The sequence below is a fragment of the Heterocephalus glaber genome, unplaced genomic scaffold, assembly GCF_053883595.1.
Source record: "Heterocephalus glaber isolate CG9 unplaced genomic scaffold, H.glaber_assembly_v1.0 deba00000281, whole genome shotgun sequence".
In the NCBI taxonomy this organism is placed as follows: domain Eukaryota; kingdom Metazoa; phylum Chordata; class Mammalia; order Rodentia; family Bathyergidae; genus Heterocephalus; species Heterocephalus glaber.
The window spans coordinates 25213583-25237948 of NW_028258139.1; the positions used below are offsets into that span (position 1 = coordinate 25213583).

A 24366-nucleotide genomic window follows, 5' to 3' on the forward strand; every position below is an offset into this window, starting at 1 on the left:
GTGTCACACATGGCTCAAATGGGCATCAGGTAGTGGGGTCCCAAAGCAGTACTTTTACTTTTCTGCATACACAGTGATACCTCTGTTCACAAACTTAATTTTTTCCATGATTGTGGAAAATATGGCCACGTTTGTGTTTGTCACCTGATGTAGATTTTTCAGACAAAACCAAAACTTTGCCAGACGCTTTTGTTTGCAAACCAAATTGTTCACAAACAAAAGTGTTCATGAATCGAGGCACCACTGCCTCTTCTTTATTGGAATAACCCATTCTGGCATATATAGGACAAGAAAGTGTAAATATTTAACATCAGTGCTTACTATACAGTAGGATGCAGAGATAATAACAGTGCATTGAGTTGGTCCAAAGAACCCCATCCACTGGTCGTGTTTGTTTTCCCGACCCACTGGAAGCCCTTCCCAGAACCTGTTAGCTGAACCTGGATGTCTCATCCCCCCACAGGACCAGATAGGATGGTGACTTGGGTGCCTGTGTCCAAGAGAACAATAGAATTTTGATTACTTTGCTAAAGTACCCCTGGGCAACCTCAAATGGGTGTGTCTTGCCTTCAGTCCCATTTAAGAGTCAAGGAGACCTCAACCTTATTATCCCTGGTCATTTTTCTCCTTATATGGGAAGAGTTTAGGGGTTGGAAGCAGAGAGGGGTCTTGGGGTGTGGAGGGAGAGAGCAACTGTGCCAGTAGTCGAGGCTTTTCATTCACTCCCTCTCAGTTCAACCAAAGGAACTTCTAAAGCTTTTCTACTTGAAGCTCTATAATTGGCAGCAAGGCCATCATACTTAGAGCGTCTACTTTAGCTTGGAATAGTTCTTGGCTGGGTATTTCAGTTGCCTTTTACGTGGATCAAGAAGCTTGGCCCAATGACATGGTATGTCTCTTACTCCATGAACCCAAAGGAGAGTGAGCAACCAAGCCACCGTTTGGGTTGCCAATTTCAATTCACTTCTGACTGCCCAGTTTCTAAACATTAATTCAGCTCCTGTTCATTAATAGGTAGGACAGTTGGTTTGGTAAAGAGTGTCCTTACTTCTCCCTTCTCCCTACACTCACATCCCAGAGTATCTTCTTATTTTTTAGAATTAAGTCCCCGGGGCCTTTATCCTTTTTCTTACAAAGTCATGGTTCTCTCAGCATCTAGCTTTGATGACAAAATTGAGATCCATGATAGTCTGAGATTATATCCTATTGCAGGTTACCCTTTTCACATTTTCAAGATACTGGTAGAAGACATGAAACTCATGTATCAGAAATGGAGAACAGTTTATTCTTCTCTACAGTAGCAGTGGCCAGAGTATTGGCATTTGTACTAATTGAGTTTGTGAACAGGGTGACATGAAGAGGACCAGGTAATACTTGGACACACAATGAGCTATTTTATTGGATAGAAGTTCTGAGGTTAGACACCCAAATCTTTTACATGCCTGTGTTCTTTGCTCTAGAGGGATACGTTGTATTTATTACACTACTCAGAAAGCATGCCTCCTTTGCTCTAGAAGGAAACACTATTTTTCAAGGTTGTTCACTGTAAAGATGTCTTGGAAAAGATAGTCTAGAACAAAGGGCAGTTAGTACCTTTCCTTGCAACATAAGCAAAAGTGAAACAGTTGTTTCCCATATATGTAAATTTTCCCTCACTAAATTTGACTTCAGAAAAGGTTCTTGTCCCATAGTAAGAACACGGTACATATTATTATTGATGCTTTTTATTCATTTGTTTTTTATAGAAACCTATATGTAATGACTTTGGTAGAATTTGAGATTAATTTTTTCTAAGCTAAGATGGCAGCTCTTATAACATTTACCCAAAAATTAATGCCTGGCATGTTCAGACTTTCTTTTTTTTTTTTTTTGTACCAGAGATAGAACTCAGGTTCTTATGCTTGCGAGGCAGGCAGCGGAACCACTGAGCTAAATCCCTGGCCCGTTCAGACATTTTTAAATTTGAGAAATATTATATGTGGCTTTTAAGAATATCTGGGACATTGAAATGGAATATGAGAAAACTACCTTGGGGTGTAAGGCATGAGATTACTTTGCTTTTTTTTTTTTTTTATCCTGGTACTGAGGATCGAACTCAGGACCTTGTGCCTGTGAGGCAGGCACGGTGCCACTGCGCTAAATTCCCAGCCCCTTGGTTTAATTATATTAAACTGTAATTTTCGACTTAAAATTCTGCCAAATTCTAACAAGCAATATGATGTTAATTAAGCATAACATTTTAAAGAGAGGCATCTTTCCATATTATATGGAACTCTGCCACTGAGCTACATACCCAGCCCTTCTTATTTTTGAGACAGGGTCGTACTAAGTTACCTAGGCTGGCGTTGAACTTGGGGTCCCCTGCTTCGGTGTCTTGAGTAGCTAGGATTACATGCATGTGTCATTTCTTTTCCTTGATATAAATGGATAATACGGGTTTCGGAGTATGAGAGATCCTAACAGTGAGAAGGAGTTTAAACTTGTAATTTCTCTCCCTTCCTCTCTCCTGTTAAAGTTAGGACTATTTTTCACCCATTAGCATTTTATAAATTTATTCTTGTAGTTATTGTCTGTAAACAAGTATTTAAAAATATTTGCTAACTTGCTGAAGATTAATTACATTTGAATTTATTGTATATTAAATATTACATACTTAATATCTTCTGGTATTTTTAAAAATTCTCTTCTGGTATTTCATAGTTTACCAAGTTGTTTTTGAAAATACAGAGAAGTCAACTTCATTTATTCCATTCATTTGGGTCAAAGTGTACATGAATTTAGAACTTAGAAATGTGGTCATTTAGATATGACATAGTCAGTTCTAAGTTGCTAGTGGGTAAAAGTAGGTGCCTAAGAAAGCCTAACACATTTTGGAAATGACTTGATAATTGGGACTTCTGTGTTAAAAATGTTAATGTAGTTAAACCAAAAAGCTTCTTTTTTATTTATAGAACAGTATGTTGAAGCAGTAGTCAAAATATGTAGCCCGTGGCTGGCAACCCTTTGGAATGGGTGTGCCAGAGTCCCACTCTGGCATGTGTGATGGTGACAGTTGGCCAGTGTGTCTTCGGTATGTGGTGCTGACCCTTCTTAGTAGTATGCTAGTGTGTTACATGCCTGTCTTCTCGGAGCTTTGTTTTAGCTAGTTACCAGTGTCCTTTCTCTATAAGTGACTTTAAAAAATAGTGTATGTTTTCTTAATACATGATTTTACATGAAATTTAATTTCTTTTTTTAAGTCATGGAAAGTTTATTTTTCAGATTAATAATGGTATAGGATTCTTTGTTTTTTTCGGTTTTTATTTTTATTAGTGCGTTTGCAGCACATAATGATCTCATTTCTTGTGTGGAGTTGGTCACGTATGGAACACATCTTAATGCTTTTTTTCATCTCCTTTTCTTCCCCTGGCACTCCCCTCCATCCTTCTGTTCTCTTTTTTTTTGTACTGGGGATTGAACTCGGGACCTTGCGCTTGAGAGGCGGGTGGGGGAACCACTGAGCTAAATCCCCAGCCCTTTATTTGTATTTTGGGTTTCTCATATACATAAAAGAAACCATGTGGTACTTAAGCGTGAGTCTGATTTATTTCATTTCTCATTATAGTCTCAAAGTGCATCATTTTCCTGCAAATGACTCAAATTATACTTCTTTATGGTACACTAGTACCCTATTGTATATAAATACCACATTTCTTTTGTCTCTTCATCTGCTGATGGTCACATATAGGCTGCTTCCATGAATTTGATTTCTTAAGACCATTATTAGCTTGCCTAGTTTGAGTAGGTGTTTATTTTATTGATTGATTGTGTGGTACTGCTGATTAAACTCAGGGACTTTGCACTGAACTGTAGCCCCGGCCCATTATTTATTTATTTATTTTTGGTGCCCGGGGATTGAACTCAGGACCTTGCGCTTGCAAGGCAGGCGTGGTGCCACTGAGCTAAATCCCTAGCCCATTTTTTAAATTCATTTTGAGAAAAGGACTCACTAAGTTGCCCATTTTGGACTTGAACTTGTGATCTTCCCATCTGAGCCTCCCAGAGTGCTAGGATTACAGGTGTGAGCTACTGGCTCTCATTTAAATAATATATATTTATTTATTCATTTATCTTTCAAGACAGGCGCCAGAACCACTGAGCTAAATCCCTGGCCCTCAATGAAGTTATGTAAATGAGGTATTTTTGTATGAGGTTTTAAATTTTTCAGATGACAAATTTCACACAAAATGAAGCTAACAGTGGCTAATTGTATTGGGATTGTGGATTTTTATTTTCTTCTTTTTTGTGAAAAACTCAGAAAATATATTATGTAAGAATATGCTAAAATAAAATTCTTCCTCTGACCCTAAGTCAGCAGATGCACATTTCTAAAGTTAGTTGTTAAGAACACTATGCAGGTTTGGTAAAAGAAAGTCAGATAATGGATGTTGTGACATCTAATAACTGTTCCATCTGTTGATATAAAAGTATTCAGAAAATTGAAATTAGAAAAGAATTTTTGGAAATTGTCAGTTTTTAAACAGTTGTTGGTGTGTTATGAATCTCTTCCGCCTTCCCCCATCTTTGCTGAGGGGTGGGGAGTGGTTTCCTTAAGTAAAGATGAAGGGTTTAGGGTGATTACTTGGGGAGCTAACTCTGTTAACCCCTGAAATTTGGGGGACACAGTAGATCGATGCCTGTCTCACTGGTGCCTGGACGGTTTAAAGAGTAAAAGAGAAACTATCTTGCTTTTGCAGCATAGCAAAGCAAGTTTGCTGTGTGTCTTCCCAAATGTTTTTGAGACAGGTCTGTTTCCCTTGGACCAGGTGAGGGGTTAGTGAGAGAAAGCCATGAGATGGAAGGTGGGTGGGGTAGGGAGGAAAATGCTTCTGCCTGCATCACAGGAATCGGAGTGAGATTCCAGGGCTGAGGTGAGTGAGAGCTTCCAAGGAACCCCGGAAACGTCTTTGACAGAATCGGCTTTGAACATTTTTTTCCAGCCTTGAGAATGCTGGCTATACCCTTTATTGACCCAGGGCTAGCGGGCGGAGAGGGGAGGGGTAAAAGCACAGTCCTTCCATAGTGCATAGGGCTAACCTGCAGCCGCAGGCAGAGCTAGAAAACTGGAGACATGGCAATTTTGAATGAAAATGTGTGATGATTAGATTAAAGACCTGTCAGTTTCTAAACTCAGATTGTTTTTATAATTGGGAGGTGACCAGAGTCATGGGTTTGCTTGAATAAAAGTTCAGGGACATTAAGTCTTGCTGTGGAATGACTAAAGGAAGTGGCATGCAAAAAGTTGTTCTGGTTACATATCACAAGTTCTGCTGTTTGGTGCAATGGATACAGTTACTTTTATAAAAATATAAATGGGAATGAAATTTTCATGAGAAGGTATATTTCATTGTGGGTGCAGTGGTATTGGCTTTGGGATGAGCATATCTGTTGTGAAGTCAGATCAACCCTTGAGCACTGACATGAAGTGAGTAAACTTTTTGGGGGAAGGGATGCTGGGGATTGAATATCTGCTAGGCAAGTGCTCTACCACTGAGCTGTGCCCCCAGCCCTTTCTTTTCCTTTTTATTTTGAGACAGGCTCTCACCAAATTGCACAGACTGACTTTGAACTTGTGATCTCCCTGCCCGGGTCTCCTAAGTAGCTGTGATTACAGGCGCACACCACCATACCCAGCTGAGTAAACTCTTTTTTTTTGAGACTCATTTTCCTCACCTGCTTTTCGGAAAGGGTAAGTAATGTCAAATATTTTGCAGTGTTTTAGGGGAAGAAATTATAGTCTGTACAGCAAGAATGTGTGGTGTACAGCAGGTATTCACATCTGTTAATACCTGCTTTCCTCTTAGTTGTAAATACTTTTACTCTCCTTATGTTTTTACTTCCTCAGAATGTATGCCGTAAAAATACTAAATACAGGTAGAAGATTTGATGATTCCAGGATATATTATCAAGGATGGAAAGAACATTGGTGTTTAGTGTAGACAAAAATTCTGCTTTTGATTTGAAATGTGAAGGATTTTCAGGAAAAATGAAAAGTAGTTCTATTGATATGTAGGAGGAAGCGAGTGAATAGGAGATAAAAGTAAAGTTGGGTCCAGGTGGAGAATCTGTTGTTATTAGAGTAATTTGGACTAGGTGAAACAAAAGGAAACATTTTATTGTAGAGAATGTTTTGTAAAAACTGCTGTCATTCTTGTGTTTACAAATGCAAAATGTTCTTCCTGGTTCTTCCTATGAAGGATTTTTAGTCCTTTATTTGATATTTTTTAAAAAATTAATGTCCACTTACACTTTGAACCAAAGTTTTCATCTCAGTGATCTAGGTACTTAGAGGTCTCAAAACTGATGTGTATTATCTTTAATTTCTGAGTGTCTTTACTGTTTATACCTCAGATGGACGGTTTATAGACTAGGTAAGTTTTGCTTGATTGTAGAGATGGCTTTAAATTAAGAAGGACATTATAGGGCGGGGGATTTAGTAGCTCAGTGGTGCTGCTGCCTGCCTCACAAGCACAAGGTCCTGAGTTCAGTCCCCAGTACCAAAAAAAAAAAAAAAAAAAGACAGTTAAATTGTTTATCATCATCATTAGCTGTTACTTTAACATTTTGAATTAGGGAATGACTGTTAATGTTGATCAAATTAGCTTTTCAAGATTTGAGATTTATGATGAGATATTTACTTATCTTTACTGTATTAAAACACTGAAACATTAGAGTTTTTGTTGATAATGATTCATAATAATTGATAGTGACTATGCAGATACACATTAATACCCATTTTTACAATGTCTGCCTTCTCAGTATTTGGTGATTTGGGTGAAAAGTTTTGTGAAACTAAATATTGACATGGTCTGAAAGTAATATCACTGAAACATTTTACAATGGAGAGATAGGGCAGATTCATGTGAACAGAAAAATCAAACAGCATTCCTAAAAATGAAGCAGACACACCTCCTGATGAGACGTCATACGAAGCAGTCAACATTCACCTATGTAGCACACATGTCAAGTATGCATAACCAGACTCTATGAAGATATATTCTTAGTCTTAAAGATTAAGACTGAATTAAATTAATGATTAATAAGATTAAGATTAATGTCTGAGAAAAAGGCACATTAAGAAGGAGATTGGAAGTAGTAAAATAGTTTTTATTAGCACCTTTAAAATATTTTCCCTTTAATTTGAAGAAGCAAAATATACTTCCCAAATGACTGAAAATTTGTCTCTGTTTTCAACAAATATCTCTAGGTAGAATAAGTTCCTATTGACACAAATGAAAGTTGAAAACGATACAGTTGATATCTGTAACATACAAGTACTCTTACTCCTGCATTTGTACTCCTCCAGGATGTGTACTCCTGTGAGGAGGAAATTTTAAAATGTACAGATTTTCATAAGCTACTAGTCAATGAGCCGAACAACAATAAGTCAAAAGCCAGTACTGTATCTTATTAGTTTATAGTTTCAGAATTTTACTTTAAAATCATATCTTCTTACTTTGCTTATCTTTTCCAGGCTGAAAAACCTAGGCAAAGATTAACCAACACTATGAAAATCTATGTAACATTGCACATCCATCATCTGTTAAAAATCATTTAAGCTACAGTGTTAAAGTATATGAAGTAAAGATAGCACATTCTTGGTTTCTTCCCTGCATAGCTTGAATGAGTTTTAATTTGTTGATCTGTTTCTATTCATATGTTTATATTAACCTTTTTAGAATAAAAACTGTTTTTTTGTTCTTTTTTTTGGTACCAGGGATCAAAGTCTTTGCACTTGCACAGCAGGTGGCGAAACCACTGAGCTAAATCCCTGGCCCCAAAAACTACTGTTTTGATGTAGCACAAAATAATATGTATGTATGTTGACTGATTTCAGGAAATGATTGACCCTTCTTACATAAAAGATACCGTGAGGTAGTATATTTACAGTTGTATGCCAGAACCTGGAAATACTGTATGTTTACCACTTCATTATCTCTGCAAAAATCTGTAAAGGTTAAGAACAATTCCATTAAATAATTTTCAGCTCTTTTGAGAATTTAAGTGAACCTATATGGTACTTTTGTAGTTTGTATATTGTTTTATCTGTTGAACCTATTAGATACTATGTACTAGTGAACACTTCCGGGGGAAAACCTGTGAGCTATGTAAAGTAGTTTTTTAAAAGAGAGATAGAGGAAAAAAACATTTCATGCCAGGACATTTAGCACATTGGCCTATGTGCTGTAAAGATTTGGTACACATGGGCTGGGGATTTAGCTCAGTGGCAGTGCGCCTGCCTGGCAAATACAAGGTCCTGAGTTCAATCTCTGATGCCAGAAAAAAGCAAAAGAAAAAAAAAAAAGATTCAGTACATAAATAAGTACTGTGATCATTAAAGAGTAGTTTTTAGAATAGCACTTTTTAAGTGTTTCTCCCTCATTTGATGTGTACCTTCAGGCTTTAACAGTCAAAATTTGGAAGTATTACAGCTCTCTAAATAGGTAGAAATAAAAGAAAGGCAAATAGATTAAGGTTCAGGCATGTACAGAAAATGAGCTAATAATTTTTGAAAATAGTATAGTTTTTTCATTTTTCAGTAGTACCAAAAAAACTTCCTCATTGCTCTATCAAATTTTTAATGTTGCCTTAGTCTCAGTTTAACAAAGCCTTTTTCTTAAGGGCTTTAGTTTTATTTCATTTTGTGCTCCTTTATTAACAGTCAGATGCATAGTATTTAAAATGTCTTCTTTAGGGGAGAGAATGCAGTATTCTCCTTTTCCAGTTCAGTGGATATGCTAATACAGAACCTGAAAAAAGTTATTTTACTTGATTCCAAGCATATGAAAAATGTCTTTGGAAGTCGTTAGTGCCAGTGGTATTTTTTGAATATACAAGGCAAACTTGAACGTCATCACTTCTTTAGCTTTCTCTGACACTCTCTTCTAGACATAATTAAATTACTCCCTCATCTGTTTCTCTGTAGCAGTTTAACCACAAAACTCTAGTATAGCATTTTATTTAATTATACCGTATTATAGTAATTTGTTTACATGTCATCTCATAGACTGTGAGCATCTCGAGGGTAGGTCTTGTTTTACTCAGCATTTTGCACTCTGCCTTCTGCCTATTGAAGGTCCTTTACTGATCTTTGTTGAAGTTTGAGCATTTTTATATTCTGTGCATGAGAAAGCATTTTAAGTAGTCTTTAAAAAATCTATTATTTTGATTGCTACCAAGATATGTGCAATAATATATTATGACCAATTTGATATAAAGTATTTCTTCAAAGTAGTAATCTATGCTTGTTTTTGCAATTGAGTTATTTTGCCAGCCTGAAAAAACCACTATTATTCAGAGTAATTGTGGACACTGTATTTTATTTAAGGTCTCTTTATGATACTGATTTTTAATAGGAGAACTTACACATTTTTTAGAATTTTAGCAGTTATCTATTACTGATACATTGTTTTTTCTTATCTCATTTTTCTAACCGGATCTGTTCAGCAGACTGATCAATCCATTGGTGCCCTAACTATAGACAAGTTCCATTTACTCCAGTCTCCTTACTCTTTTATGATGTTAGTTTATTTGCTCATTCAGCATGTCTCCCTTGGAGACTATGATGTGTCATATTGTGCTTAGTGCAGGGGAGTAAACAGGCTGTGATAACCACTGTCAGTCATAGGAAAGAGAGGAACATTTTGATGAGTGATATAACGTCCTCTGGTGTTGAATTGGGAGATCCTTAACCCACACCTGGAATATACTCTTCTCACACTGTGCTGTTTTCTAAACTTCTATTATAACCGCGGTCTGGGACAATAATCAAGTGTTGTCACATTACTACGGACTTGTTACTTTTTATATATGCAAGTATTGTTTCTAAAGGAAGTCACCTCTTTCAGGATAAAGATCTCTTATTTCTCTTTGTATCTCAAGGACTGATAGAGACACAAAAAGATTGTAATAATGATTGTTGAATTGACAGACACAGACTCCTAGCATTCTTGTGCTGCTTAGACTGTTAGGGCCCTCGTGGGTATGATGGTAAAACAGGACCTATGCAGAGAGGATGCTGTTGTTCTAACAGGTAAAACCTGGAAAAAGAGCCAGACGGTATAGTATGTCCTTTGTTCTTCAAGTCTCTCAATAATTTCAGCCATGCGATCTTTTCTAAGGCATAATCTACTCTGAGATTTTTTGTTTTGTTTTTTTCAACTCCTTAAAAATGTAGCAGTCATTCTTAATATATGGACAGAATGAAAATAAGAGTGTAGGGTTAGGTTTGGCCTATGTTAAGGTTTGCAGACTCTTACTTTAGTAGGTAAAACAATACTATTATTTTTGGAGTTCGTCACTTTTCCATAGCAAAGGTTTCCTAACATGGTATTGGACAATCTGGGCAGTATATTAGAAATATTTTGTGGCTTCTTAAAAAGACAAATGCCTAGGTCTACCCTTGATTTGGTGAACCAGAATCTGCTTGTGATGGCTCTCTGGCACATATAGTATCACTACAAAGATGGTGATAGTGGCGCATACATGGTTGTATGAACTACTTCTAGCAGTGGTTGTTAGTATTGTAAAAGGTGGCAGTAATACAAAGTAGTGTAAATTTGGGGCTAGGGTGAGGATGAGACAGGGTCTCACTGTGTATTCCAGGCTGGCCTTGAACTCACTGTGTAGCCCAGGCTGCCCTCAAATTCACAGCAGTCCCTACTGCCTCAGTCTCCAGAGTGCTGGGATTGGAGGTGTGTGTCATCACACCTGGCAGGATAGATTTTGTAATAAAACTAAATCAGAAGTTTGCTTTGTTTTACTGGGGATTGAACCAAGGGCCTTTTTATTTTGAGACAAGATCTCCCTCATTTGCTAAGTTGCTCAGCCTGGGCTCAAACTTTCCATCCTCCTGCTTTGGCCTCCCAGAGTGCTGAGATTATAGATATGTTCCACCACACCCGGCTAAAGCTGAAGTTTTCAAAGAAAGTATTGCATTCCTTATGAACTTGCTTTACCAATACATTGTAAAAGACATTTAAGAAAATCTTATAAATCCTTTGTTTTCAATTGACGTAATCTGATCTTCTGTGATATCCTGTATATGACATTGCTACTACTGAAATAACGCTAACTGGAAAGATGCTAATTTCCATATGATGTGTAGATGTGTGATTGAATTTCTGTTTTGGAAAGGTCATTCTAGTAACATTATAGAGAACGAGTAGGAGGGCTGGGGATTTAGGTCAGTGGCACTGCTCCTGCCTGGCAATCCTGAGTTTGATTCCTGGTAAAAAAAAAAAAAAAAAGAGAGAGAGACAGACAGGGCTGGAGTGGATTTAGGTTGCTGGGGGCTTAGCCTAATACTGCTCAGGCTGCTCAGGCTGCTCTAGTGTATGTGTTAGGAGGAGAGCCTGAAATCAGAATGGGCATTCCTAAATGTTCCAGTTTGAGAATGTGTCCTAAAAGATGTTGGGAGCTGTTAGTAGTCTTTAAATAGGGACATAATAAGGTAAAGGAAATGCCTGTCATAATGTTTGACTGATACTAGCTACTGAGGCATTTGTATATTGGAAATAAAATGAGGGATGAGAACTAAAAGTAGATTAGCCATTTAAAAGATTATTGCAGAAGTTAAGAATGAGAACATAAATAACTGAAGTTAGAGAAATGATGGTGAATAAGAATCTAGGAGAAATGGAAGGCATGGAAGATAAACCTTTTTAGAAGAAGAAAGTTGAAATAAAAGACTTGTATTTCAGGAGAAAGTGGAATAAAAGATTTGTATGTATTGTAGTACTAACTGCTGAAATTTAACCTTTCTGGATTTCACCTTTCTCATTTGTGAAATGGAATTGGGATAGAATATGATTTTAAACCTTTACTTTCAGCTTTAAAATTCTTTTAAGCTTTTCTTTTATTGAACTACTTCAGAGATTGCCTGTAGACCAGATTTCAGTATTAAAATATAAATGTGAATGTAAGAGTCAAGGTGTCTATAAATTCTAAAGCTATGAAATTAATGACTTCATGTTTAAATACTTCACAGGACCATGTTGGTTTAAGTATTGACAAGATAACACATCCAACAGTAATTAATGAAGGTTGATGTTATAGAAAACAATTGATGGACTAAAATTTTACGAGCGTGTTTATAGAAAATGGAGCAATCACTTAGAGACTCTAGATGTTAGATCCTTTGGATTATAGAGCAAATATTAGTGTATATTACAGTCACTTGGATCTAGAAAAATCTAGCTTCTCAGGATCAGCCCTCAATTTAGTTGATTATGGCAAGCCCTAGAATCTGTATTTTTAGCAGATTCAGATGCAGATAGTACCTGGATCAGTTTTTTGTTTGCTTGTTTTTGTTTTTTGAGACAGGGCCTTGTTATGATGTGATCCTCCTGGCTCAGCCTCAAGAGTGTTGGGATTACAGGCATGCACTACCACGCCCAGCCTATGGATGAATTTTACAACAGCTTTATCAATGTCTAATTGACAAATGTCAAACATCACATATTAAAAGTGTAGAATTTGAAGAGCTGAAACATAGGTAATCACCCATGAAACCATTCTGCAGTCAAGACAATGAACATATCTATCATCCCCCCAAATTTTGTCCTTTCTCTTTGAAATCTATCCACCCTACCTGACCCTAGACCTTAGATAACTACTAATTTTCTGTCATTATTAGTTTGCATCTCCTAGAATCTTTTTTTTCTTTTTAATTTTTTTACTTTTTTTTTCCCCCATTATGTTTATTGGTACGTTTTTTGTATAAAATACAGTTACATTCATCATTGGGATCTTGTACCATTACATGAGTCTCTTGGTTCTTATTTTTTTTTCCCCTTCCCTTGCCCTCCCTTCACCCCCTCCACCCTTCCCTATTTGCAAAGACCTTGTTTTCATTTTTTTCTTATATTTTTTCCTTTCCCTTTTTTTCCTTCCCCTACCCCTCCAATTCCCCTGCTCTTTTAGACCTTTTCTTCCTGTTACACAATATCTGTTATACATTTTTTAAATTACAATATTAAGATCTAGGAGACATTGCCACAGATTTTACAGAATTTAAAAGGATATAGAAAGCATATTACAAAAATCGTTTTTGAAATAAATTTGACAACTTCTAAGAAGTAACTTGGGAGACAAATTAATGAAACTAACTCTGGAGGAAATATAAAATTTGAATAGCACCTATACAAGAAAGTATATTCCTAGCTTGAGAACCTACCTATATGACAACAACAGGCTCATAAACATTTTAACTGATAAGTTATATCAAACAAAGCAGAAAAAAGGAACACTTCTCCCCTCATTTTAGGAACTCAACATTGTGCTAATCCTAAAACTGGATAAAGATAATAGAAGAAAAAAGTATGAACATAGATAGAAATTTAACAAAACAAACTATTGGAAGTCAGATCTGGCAGTATGTAGAAAGTGGTTTTGTTATAGGGATGGCAGTGTTGGTTCAGCATTGGAAGATCCACCCCAAAAGTCATCATTTTAACAGAGGAAAGGAAAAAGCCATGTGAGCCTGTCAGTAGTTGGAGAAAAAGTATTGGACTAAATTCTACAGCTGTTTATGGTAAAAGCTATCAGGAGACTGGAAGTAGAACAGAAACTTCTCAACAGATTAAAGACATGTACTCCATACTTCCAGAGAGAACGCCTTATATGAATGGAGACGATACAATGCTTTCTCCCTAAGGTGGGGAACAAGGGCAGATATGCTTACTCTTCATCTGCCCATTAAACTTTGAAACCTAGGCCCCACCAAAATAGTCTGGCAATAAAATGACACAACTTCTCCTAGAATCTTATATGAGAACTCATACAATATATGCCCTTTTAAATCTAGCTTCTTTAACTCTGTAATGATTTTGAGATTCATACATGTGTTGGGTGTATCGGTAAATTGTTCCTTGTATCGCTGAGTAGTATTTCAGTGTATGGATATACCATGGTTTGTGCATTCACGGTTGATGAACATTTGAGTGGTTTCCAATTTGAGGCTGTTACTATGCAAGTAAAGTTGTTAAGAGAATTAGCATATGACTCTTTGTATGGACATGAGCCTTCATTTTTCTTGGATAAATACCTGGACTGTGTCTTATGTAGGTATTTATCCTACATAAGTGCTAGACTTTTTAAACTGGCTTGTATTTCCACAAAGTGTGGAATTCCAGTTGCTCTTTATCTTCATCAGCACTTGGTAATCATTTAAAAATTTTTTTAAAAATTTAAAGCCAATCTAGTATGTTTTCAATTTGCATTTCTGTAATGATTGATGATATTGAACATCTTTCCCGGTGCTTATTTGTATCCATTTAGGTTTGGTGAATTGTGTGTTAAACTCTTTTGCCTGTCTTTGAATTGAATTACTTCTCTCCTCATTGAATTCTAAGAGTGCTTTGTGAAGTCCTGACTTTGTGCTGTAGACTGTAAGAACACCTGTGCAGTTTTGTAACCATTAAACATTTTTGTTCAGACATAAGACTCTCTTATTGTTAGTTACAAATGCACAGCGTAATGAATGTAGTAGTAAAACTAATATTTACTTAGTACAATGTAATTTAACATTGAGAATTGAGAATTTCTTTGTAAAAACCTTACCAGTAGTTTGAACAGTGCTTGCTTTCTTTTTACCTATTGTGTAACTTATTTCTAGTCCTTGGACAAATTGTTTATCTAAGTTGGGATCATTCCAACATTTTATCCATTATCTTAAGTTTAGATCATTCCAACATTTTATCCATTGAACTTTCAATGTAATGAAATACATGAGATAATTCTTTTTTTTTTTTGGTACCGAGGATCGAACTTGGGACCTTGTGCTTGCGAGGCAGGTGGCAGAATCACTGAGCTAAATCCCCGGTCCGAGATAATTCTTTTAATACAAACTTTGTTTTTTTGTTTTGCTGGCGTGACTTCCTTTGGGACATCTTAATCCTTTTCATCATAGCTACTTCCACCATTTATGTTGATAAATTTACCTTGACAAAGTTCCTTTAGTTTCCCTGATGATGGTGGCAGTGTTGACATTCTCACAGCTTTCTTCTGTAATTCCATTAATATTTAATTAGAATTTCACTTCCAGTGTTACTGCTTTTGTCTTTTTACTGGATTTTCATCTTTGCCAACAGATCCTTTGTCGTGTTTTTTTAAAAAATCCCCTCTTTTGGTTATCCATTTTTGTAAAATGTTACGTCAATTTGTTGCTGTGAGACAAGGCAGTAACATAGCGTATGTGCCCTGGAGTATTCTCATGTACTGAATAACAGGTGTGCAGTGACCACTGACTGACAGGCTCTGAAGGAAGTGGTGTGATGGGCCACTGCTCACGATGTAAAAGATCGGAGAACCTAGCAAGAACTGCAGAGCATTCTGTATTTCCAGGGTCTTCATTCCTCACTGCATTTTGAAAAGACAAAATGTTATAGGGAAAGAATTTATGGGTCTGATTTGTACGATAATAATAATATCAAATTATATTTGTAGAGAGCTTATGTATAAGGCACTGTTTTAAATGCTAAACATACATTTGTTTATTTAATCCTCACAGTAACCGAGTGAGTAGGTGCTTCTTTTATTGCCACTGTATAGAAGAGCAAACATAAGGCAGAGAGGTTCACGTGTCCCAGGCTGAGCCTGACAGTTTGGGTTCAGAGCCTGTGCTTTATTTGTACTAGTGCTGCTCAGTGCACTTTGCAAGCCAGCACTAGTTCAAAAACTGATTGTTGGAAATCTGCAAAGAATTGAAATTTGTATTGTGTAAGCTTTTACAATTTTAATTTTCCTAGCATTCTAGGGTTTTTTTTCCTAGTAATTTTTTCAGAAGTATTGAACTTTGTTGGGTGGAAATACTGTAGCTTTGAGCTGTATTCAAAGAGTATGCCTTGGTCTTCATAAAAGGAATAACTCATGAATGTGCATGTGTGTGAATTTTAATTTCAGCTAATTGAACAACTTTTGGTTCTGTTGTAATAAAGAGGGCCTTAATTATACTCTAATTGGAAAAAGGCAAAGTTTATCTCAAAAGCTCCTGCTAAGTATATTTAGACCTCATTTTGAAAGAGGAACACATTTATTCTGTCTCGGTCTCTGCCTCTTTCTCTCTCTTTTTTTTTGGTACCGGGGATCAAACTTGGGACCTTGCGCTTGTGAGGCAGGCGCTGGACCCACTGAGCTAAATCCTTGGCTCTGCCTCTTTCTCCTTGTCCACCCTCCCCTTCCCTCTCCACCCCTCTTTGGTTTCTCTTTTTTCTTCCGGCCTGCCTTTTTCCCATCCTCCTTCTCCTCTCTTCTCCCCCCCTTTCTCTCCTTACCCCCTTGGTTTTGAACCCAGGGACACTCTACCACTGAGCTATATCCCCAGCTCTTTTTTATTTTTTTATTTTGAGACAGGATCTTGTTGAGTTGTCTGGGCTGACCTGGAATTTTTGATTATCCTCCCTCAGCCTCCCCCCAGTAGCGGGGATTACTGGCATACATCACTGCACCTACCAAGTTTATCAGTTGCTTTAACAGGGATGGAGAATGTACATAGTCTGTTCAAAAAATACATTATGTACCTAAAATGTACCAATGAACTTAATGGAAAAATACATTAAGTGTTTAAATTTTTAAGAGTTTATTACCATGAAAGGCACATTGCCATTAATTGCCCTCAAAATACTCCCCCTCACCTCAAATGTACTTAACCCATTGTTCTTGCCACTTTCTGAAGCAGTTCCGAAAGTTCTCTTTCGTAAATGTCTGTATGAGTTGTGATCAAAAATAGGATGAATGCTGCCACCACGTGCCATCTGAGAAAGGCAGGTCATAAAAACATGTTGGTGTGTCGTCGTCTGCCTTATTCACTGGATCTGGCACTGTGTCACTTCTGGCTCTTCCTCTAAGTCACAGTGTCCATGAGTTTGGTTGGATTCAGGGCGTCCAGGCAGCCTTGACAGTGCAACCAAATACACTCATGACAGAGGACTTCAGAGCTGCTTCAGAAAATGCCAACGGTGCTGGGATAAGTTGGTTCAAAGCGAGGAGGATTATTGTAGGGTGATTCATGGCACCATGTCTTCGCATCCAGGTGCTAACCAGGCTTGACTTGGCTTAGCTTCTGAGCTCGGACGAGATCAGGCGCATTCGGAGTGGGATGGCCGTAGACTGGCGCCATGTCTTTCACCATAAAATTTAGAAAATTTAAACATTAACTGTAGTTTTTGATTACACCTACTCTGTGCTGTTACCATAAGCATGACACATTAGAAATCAACTGAATTTTACCTCAGCTGCTCTTTAACATAACTCATCAGTTCATCCTCTTGATCTTCATACAGAATTGTTTAAAGGGAAAACAATTGCCGGAAAAGAATGGCAAGTAGAAAACCTCAAGGCTGCTGGTCGTAGTGGCTCACTTGGGAGGCTGAGGCAGGAGGATTGCTGCGGATTCTCAGCCAGCCTGGGCTACCTGGTGAGTTCAAGGCCAGGCAGAACTACATAGTGAGACCCTGTCTCAAAAATCTAAAACCAAAGCAAACAAAAAAAACCTCAAGACTTTGTTTTCATTTGAATTCATCTTCTGTGTTCCCAGTCCTGCCTTCCCCAACACCGGAATGTGACCTAAATTCTCCTGGTAGCCTTTAAATGCTTGTTTATTTTGTGTTAAAATTTTAAAAATATCTAATACTTGATACATACAAAATATATGAAATACATGTATGTATTGTACAGTATTAATAAGCATAAGGTGAAAGTCTGTAAACTCACCATTAATTCAAGAACTAGGAAGCTACTTTGCTCCTTCCCTATACAATACTCCTCCCTCCCTCCCTCAGAAAATGCTCTCCTTATTTTATGTTTATCACTTTTATAGCTTAAAAATCATATTTGTATATCTCTGAACAATACATGTTTTAGTTTTACTATTTTTTGAGCTATGTAAAAAATCTGAGACTTCATTGAATGTATTGTTTCAGGACTCATCCTAATTCTTACAGATGCCTGCCTATAGCTCTTTTTCATTGCTCTATAAATTTTCATTGTGTGAAAAAGCCACTTTATCCACATTCAGTGAACATTTCTCTAACAGCAAGGCTGCTTAGAACTTGTGTGTACATTTCTGGTGACATGTACAAGAGTTTCTTGTACATGGATATATGCCTGAGAATAGAGTTGTTAGGTTCCAGGTTGTATAATGTTTTCAATTAATGAAGTAAAGCTAAATATATTCAGTAGTGAATGTAGTAGTTTATAATCTCATATTGTGTGAATAAGAATACCTATTAATACATATTGATGCCAACACTTAATATTATCAGATTTTATAATTTTTACTTAATCTAAAGCATGTAAAACAATATTTTGTATGTTTTAAATCTAAGTGCCAAGGTTGAAGGTTTTTCTTTTTTTGCCATACGTTTATTTATACATGAGTTTGTGCGCACGTGTGTGTGTGTTTGAGGAGGTCTATTTATAACTGGTCTATTTAAAAAATCTGCTTCTCATCTTGTTCTGAATTTAGCATTTCTTTTGTATAGTGGATTCAGATTCTTTCCTTGATACATGTGTTGCCAGTATCTTATAGCTTAGTGGTTTATATGTTCAATTTTATTAGTGTCCTGAAAAACAACAGTTCTTGTTGTTAGTTTGATCAAATATACCCTTTCATTTGTGATTAATGCTTTTTGTAACATTTAAATTAAGCAGTTGTTCCCTACATTGGGGTCATAAAGGGGCATTCTGTATTTCCTTCTAAATATTTGAGTATGGCCTCAAAGTTTACATTTTTGATGCCGCAGGAATTGTATGTTAATGTATGGTATAGGATGAGATTTTTTTCTATAGGAATGATCAGCTAGCTACCCTAGCCCCATTTATCAAATCTCCTTTCTTTGACAGTCCAGAGTGTAGGCTCTTACTTTTTACTGACTTTAATTTTGTTGCTGGGCTGTGTATTCACGTTTTAGGCAGTGTGTTCTCTTTCATTTACCAGTTTGTCTTCTGATCAGTCCCATTCTGTCTTTTTTTTTTTGTACCAGGGATCAAACTCAGGACCTTGCACTTGCCATTCTATCTTAATTATTATTATTTTGCTATTTTATTTGATATCTGATTGGGCAAGTTGTCCTACTTGATTTATTGAGCTTTTGACTGTTCTTAAGTTTTTGATTTTTCATGTAAATGTTTAAAGCGTTATGACTTTTATGCAAATGTTACATAGCTTTTGTTAGATTTATTCCATGTTACTGTACTGCTTTTTGTTACTGCAAATTATATCTGTGAGGGAAAAATTTTTCTGCTTTTAACTTGGGACGAAGGAAGTAATTATAGTATAATAATTTCATAATAATTTTGCTAAACTTATGTATTCTAAAATTTTTGGGTTTTGTGAGTAAGTAGTCATATTGGTGGGAAAATAGGTTTGTTATATCCTTTAAATTTCTTTTAAACCTTTACTCTTAATACTGGCTGGACTCTGCAATACAGTGTTGAATAGAAGGAATGATAATGGGTGGTGTTTTTCTTGTCTCATTTCAGATTTTAAAAGAAAGCTAATTTTTTATTAGGAATTAGGTTTATTATATGCTTTTGATAGAGGTTTTGTTTCTGTTCTTATTTTTTTACTATACATTTTTTTTTTTTGGGTACCAGGGATCGAACTTGGGTCCTTGAGCTTGCGCAGCAGGTGACAAAACCACTGAGCTAAATCCCCGGCCTATTATACGTTTTTTAAATCACAAGTGAACGTAAGCTTCATAAACAGCTTTTTTCAATTTTTGAGGTGCTTTATATGGTTGCTTTTCTTATATCTGGAAATATGGTGAAAATAATTTGTAGATAGTCGAAACCAATTTGCACTTCATAAATCATTTGGCCATGACTTTTAGAGACCTTTTTTTATTTGGATACCAAATTAAAAATTGAGGTAATTTCGGAGCATGTATAGGTATAGCAGGATGTCTAAATTCAAGTAAATATTTATTGATCTAATCTAAAACTCACCCTGGGCAAAATGTTGCTTTCTTATATGTTGAATTCTAAAACTTTATTTTTCCTAGTCAATACCTCTCTTCCTTTTTTTTTTTGGTACCGGGGCTCGAACTGGGGTCCTTCCGCTTGCAGGGCAAGCGGCGGAACTGAGCTAAATCCCTGGCCCATTACCTCTCTGCTGTATACTGTTCCTTTAAAATTAAGTCGTGTGTAGATTTTATGAGGGATTTTGAATATAAAGAATAGGTTAAATGGGCACTAAAAACTATATTTTCTCCAAACAAGCATTTAATTTTACAGAATGTATGTTTCCAAAGCTGCAAAACAGGATAATTTATTTATTTTAAGAAACATGTCTTAAATCTGTGGAATTACGAGCTTGGCCTGATTGTAGCACCTACTGTCTGAATGCCTTTTCCAGTCCTTCTATTTATTGCTGTACATTCCAAAGCATACCTGAGTTGAAGTATCACGAAAGTCCCACTGTAGAGAGTGTAGTAATCAGGGTGAGGTGTTGACAGTACCAGGAGGTACCGAGTAAGAAGGTGCTCATGTTCCTAAAGCAGGAGGTCATCTTTGTCTGGCGTTGCCCTCAAGTTTTCCAGTTAGACTGCTGTGGCTTCTCTTTTGAGAGCTTGTTTGGAGGTCCTAGCAGGGGAGTGCAGCTACTCGTATACCCTTGGCCCAGGAAATGGTCCTCCTCAATGGGGGGTGGTGTCCTCTTCGACCGAGCATGCAGCTTCCGAAGGGACACACATGGAGCGGTGAGGGAGGAAGGGTACCCCTGCCTGGCCAGGCAGATCAGCTGGATCAACCCTGGCGATCAGTGGGGTGACAGATGTCACAGCCAGATTGCCCTCACATCCCTGTGGCTCCTTTTTTAATGAATCATTTTTAATTCTAAAAGTTAGTGGGAAAATTGTATTTGTTTTATAGAAAGTCGCATTAGAATATTATAGTCATTGTTGCTTGAACAGTGTTGTTCCTTAAAACACATTCTTAACTTCTCCCTCCCTCCCCTCACTCTGCCCTTCCCTTGCTCCCCTTGTCTATTCTTCAGTCATGGTCTTGGGCAAGGCATTTAGCTATTTAAAGCCACTGATTTCTCATGAGTGAAAAGAGCTAATACTTTCATCTTACTAGGTTATTAGGCTTCAGTGAAAGAAATCATGCGAAATGCTTAGTACACTGTCTTAAACGCAGAGTACTCATGAAAAGGCAACCGAGTACAAAGAGAGAATTTTAAAAAACCATACTCAACTTTATACACTTATACTGGGTTTCTCATCCAGGACATTCACATAGATGCAGAGAGAAAAAGTCAGCCTCATTAGCACAGTCATATTTGGATACCCCACTCATCGAATTTGGTACTCAGGTGAGTCCCTATGCTTGTGTTTGTTAGGCACTCAACATGCAAGTTAGAACTTGATGGTATTGATTGCCGCCTGACCCACTACCTTTCTAGCCAAAACTTGTTTGGTATTTTTCATTTTGGTACTCAGCCTCTTGCAGCCAGTTAACGACGAGTACCAAGGTACCACTGTTGTTAAAAGCCATTGTGAAAGAAGGCAGTGTGTGGGTGTGTTCGTACACTTACACAGGCCCACTTTTATAAACATCGAGGCTCATGTCAAGGATGCTATGAGGTTGGCATTTTTAAGATTCTGATAAGAGTAAACTGGAATGTGTCTTAGGGTGACAGTTCAGCATTAGGTAGCAAGACCTTGATGTGTCCTAAAAATGTTTACTTCAGCAAAGATCTGTGTGGATCATAATTAGGAAATGACACAGGGTGTACATGTGTGCCACATCTATGAATATGTCAAGCATGATGTAGACATTTTCGCTTCTGAGATCATGGGTGAGTGGGGATTCTGGGCCTGCTGGCCACATCGTGGAGCAGCAGCTGCTGGGTGCATAAACCCATACTATACCAGGGGATGCCAGGACTCTGGAGAGCTCTTTTGAGTAACTCTCAGGCCACACAAGTGTGTGCAGCAGTGTCTCGTACAGGCTGAGCTCTAAGCAGCCCCTGAGGTGATTGCTTTTGTTGTCTGCCTTCTTGGAAGCATAATTCTTCCCTCCTGAAACCCAAATTCCTTCCCCTCCAGTCTGATAGACTTGATGTGGTAGTTTTATCTGAGAAATTTGGAACAAGAGTGCCTAGCAGTGGCTTAGGCATGTTCGTGCTGTGTTGTTAAGGGATTGTGTTGTGAGTAGACAAGTGTGACCCATGAGAACAGGGACACACGTATGCATTGCTGCTCAGTGGATTCTTGAATCCCAACTCAGGTAGAGCTACCTTACCTTTCCCAAGCTGGGCTCAAACTTGTCATTCTCCTGGCTCAACCTCCAGAGAGCTGGGATCATAAGCATATGCCAACTTGTGTGGCTAGTTCATACATTTTAAAATATGAGAATGGAACAACTTTTTCTAATTTGCACGAAGTCTTTATGTGGAGGTCCTGGACATAGTGTTTTTATATGAGCAAAATATTTGGGAATGGATGGTATAGAATAATTAAAAGTTGTTTTGTGGAAGAGTTTTTAATGATGTGAAAATTCTGTTCAGGATATGAATGATAAAAACAGGACAAATATAAAGAAATGCTGTTCAACTGCATTAAAATACATATAAAAATTAGAAGGAACTAAATCATTACGAATTGATTTGATTGTGGGATTATAGGTAGGGCTGTTTTCTTTTTCTAGTTTGTATGTTTTGTGTAATTGGCATGTATTGATTGCCCGTATAAGAAGAGAAAACTAAAATTGTAAGAAATTTAAAAGCCTAGGAAAAACAAAGTCATCTTCTGAAGACCTTAGTTACCTATTCATCTGTCACTGCCAATTTGCATCTTTATGGGTAGAATGAAACTTTGTTTAGGCAGATGAGAAATGTTGATACTTCAGAGCCACAGGAGCATGAGTTTGCTGTAGAGGTTAAGAATTTCTTTCTTTGTTTCTTTCTTTTTAATAAATACAGCTTTTATCACAAAATGGATCAATCTCCCAAACTTTATAAAAATGAAAAAAGAGACAAAATAATATACATAGTATAAATCTGTTCATATAAATTTCAAAACCAATGCTTTAAATAGTTCAGCATGTAAAATACTCATCTTTAGGGTTATAAAGAAAGCATGACAATGCTAACAACTGGGAATTGAGGCGAAGAGCATGAAAAGGTTCATTTTACTTCCTTGCTACTTTCCTTCACGTTTGAGATTGTTCAAAATAAAAGAATAGGAAAGGGTTAAAAGTCAGCCAAAGCTAAGTATATTTGGAGTAGTTTGGGTCCTAAATGATAAAGAAAATAATCATCAAAATTCAGCACAGGACAGACTGGGGAAGAAGGATGAAGCGGTGATGAAGGAGACCCGGTGCTGGCCATTTCTTCCTCCCTGTGTAAATGCTATGTATTTCCTTTATAATTACTTCTTAAACTATACATAGAAATTCTGCGCATTTTTGGATGTATATTTCACAAGAGGAAAAATGAAAAAACAGAAAAATTGCTATACATTTGATAAACATTATTTTTAAAGAATAAACTTTTTACTTTACAAGGGGCTTTGGCCAAGTGGATCTTTTTGTATGTGAGGATCAATCATTAAAAGGTACATTCCAAAGGACTAATTTTTTAAGGCTAATTAATTTTTTTTTTTAAGTTTTTTTTTTTTTTTTGAGACGGTCTTGCTGTGTAGTTCAGGCTGGCCTTGAACTCACTATGTGGCCCAGGCTGGTGTTGAACCCACAGCAATTCTCCTGCCTCAGCCTCCTGAGTGCTGGGATTACAGACTTGTGGCACCACACCTGGCTTAGTTCTTATACAAGCACGAATTCTGAATCTTATTAAATTTGATATTAGCTAATACATTCTTCTAAGTAATTTCCATGAACTGCAGCATGACACCCTGATTTTATCTGCTTTTTGGCAGGTATCCTAGTATATGCAATTTAAAATTTTCTTAAGACAACTCTAGGTAAAAGTTTTTCAATTATATAAATATTATGCCTAGTATTTCTGACTTCCTCATTGGGATTTAACAGTATTTTTTGTGTGACACTGTCAAAGGCAAAAAGTGATCAGAATTTCACATTCCTAGACTGACTTGTAATGTGTATTACATTAATCCACTTCATCACCTATGTCCTCTAAATCATTATCAGAATCTAAGTCATCATCACTTTCTTCATTCCTTTTGCAGCTTCTTCTATGATTGGATCTTTGATTATTTTCAGTATTTTATGTCATTTCTGGTTCTTTATTAAACTGAATAACAATGTCTTCTTTCTACATTTTGCACAGGCTTCACATTCATAGGCACATGGTCTACACATTATGTGGTAAGACTCCTTCAGTCTTCTGTAAACTTTTAATGCAGG

The 24366-nt window shown here is 36.9% G+C and overlaps 1 protein-coding gene across 32 annotated transcripts in view; it reads left to right on the plus strand.

Moving 5' to 3' along the window:
- Positions 1-24366, plus strand: part of Cyrib (CYFIP related Rac1 interactor B) — a 140223-nt gene that overhangs the window by 62316 nt on the left and 53541 nt on the right. For 9 of the 32 annotated variants that reach the window (XM_087184168.1, XM_087184165.1, XM_021252034.2 and 6 more), the window contains one exon: positions 5577-5728. The exons of 14 other annotated variants lie outside the window; for them this stretch is intronic. Coding sequence is in view for 5 of the 18 variants with exons in the window: in XM_087184162.1 (XP_087040288.1) it covers positions 21280-21352 (73 nt within the window). In the remaining 13 variants the exon portion in view is untranslated. Of the gene's footprint in view, positions 1-5576; positions 5729-17321; positions 17456-21266; positions 21353-24289; positions 24328-24366 lie in introns of those variants that run through there. 9 more of the 32 variants (XM_087184162.1, XM_087184159.1, XM_087184161.1 and 6 more) reach the window with 4 other exon arrangements.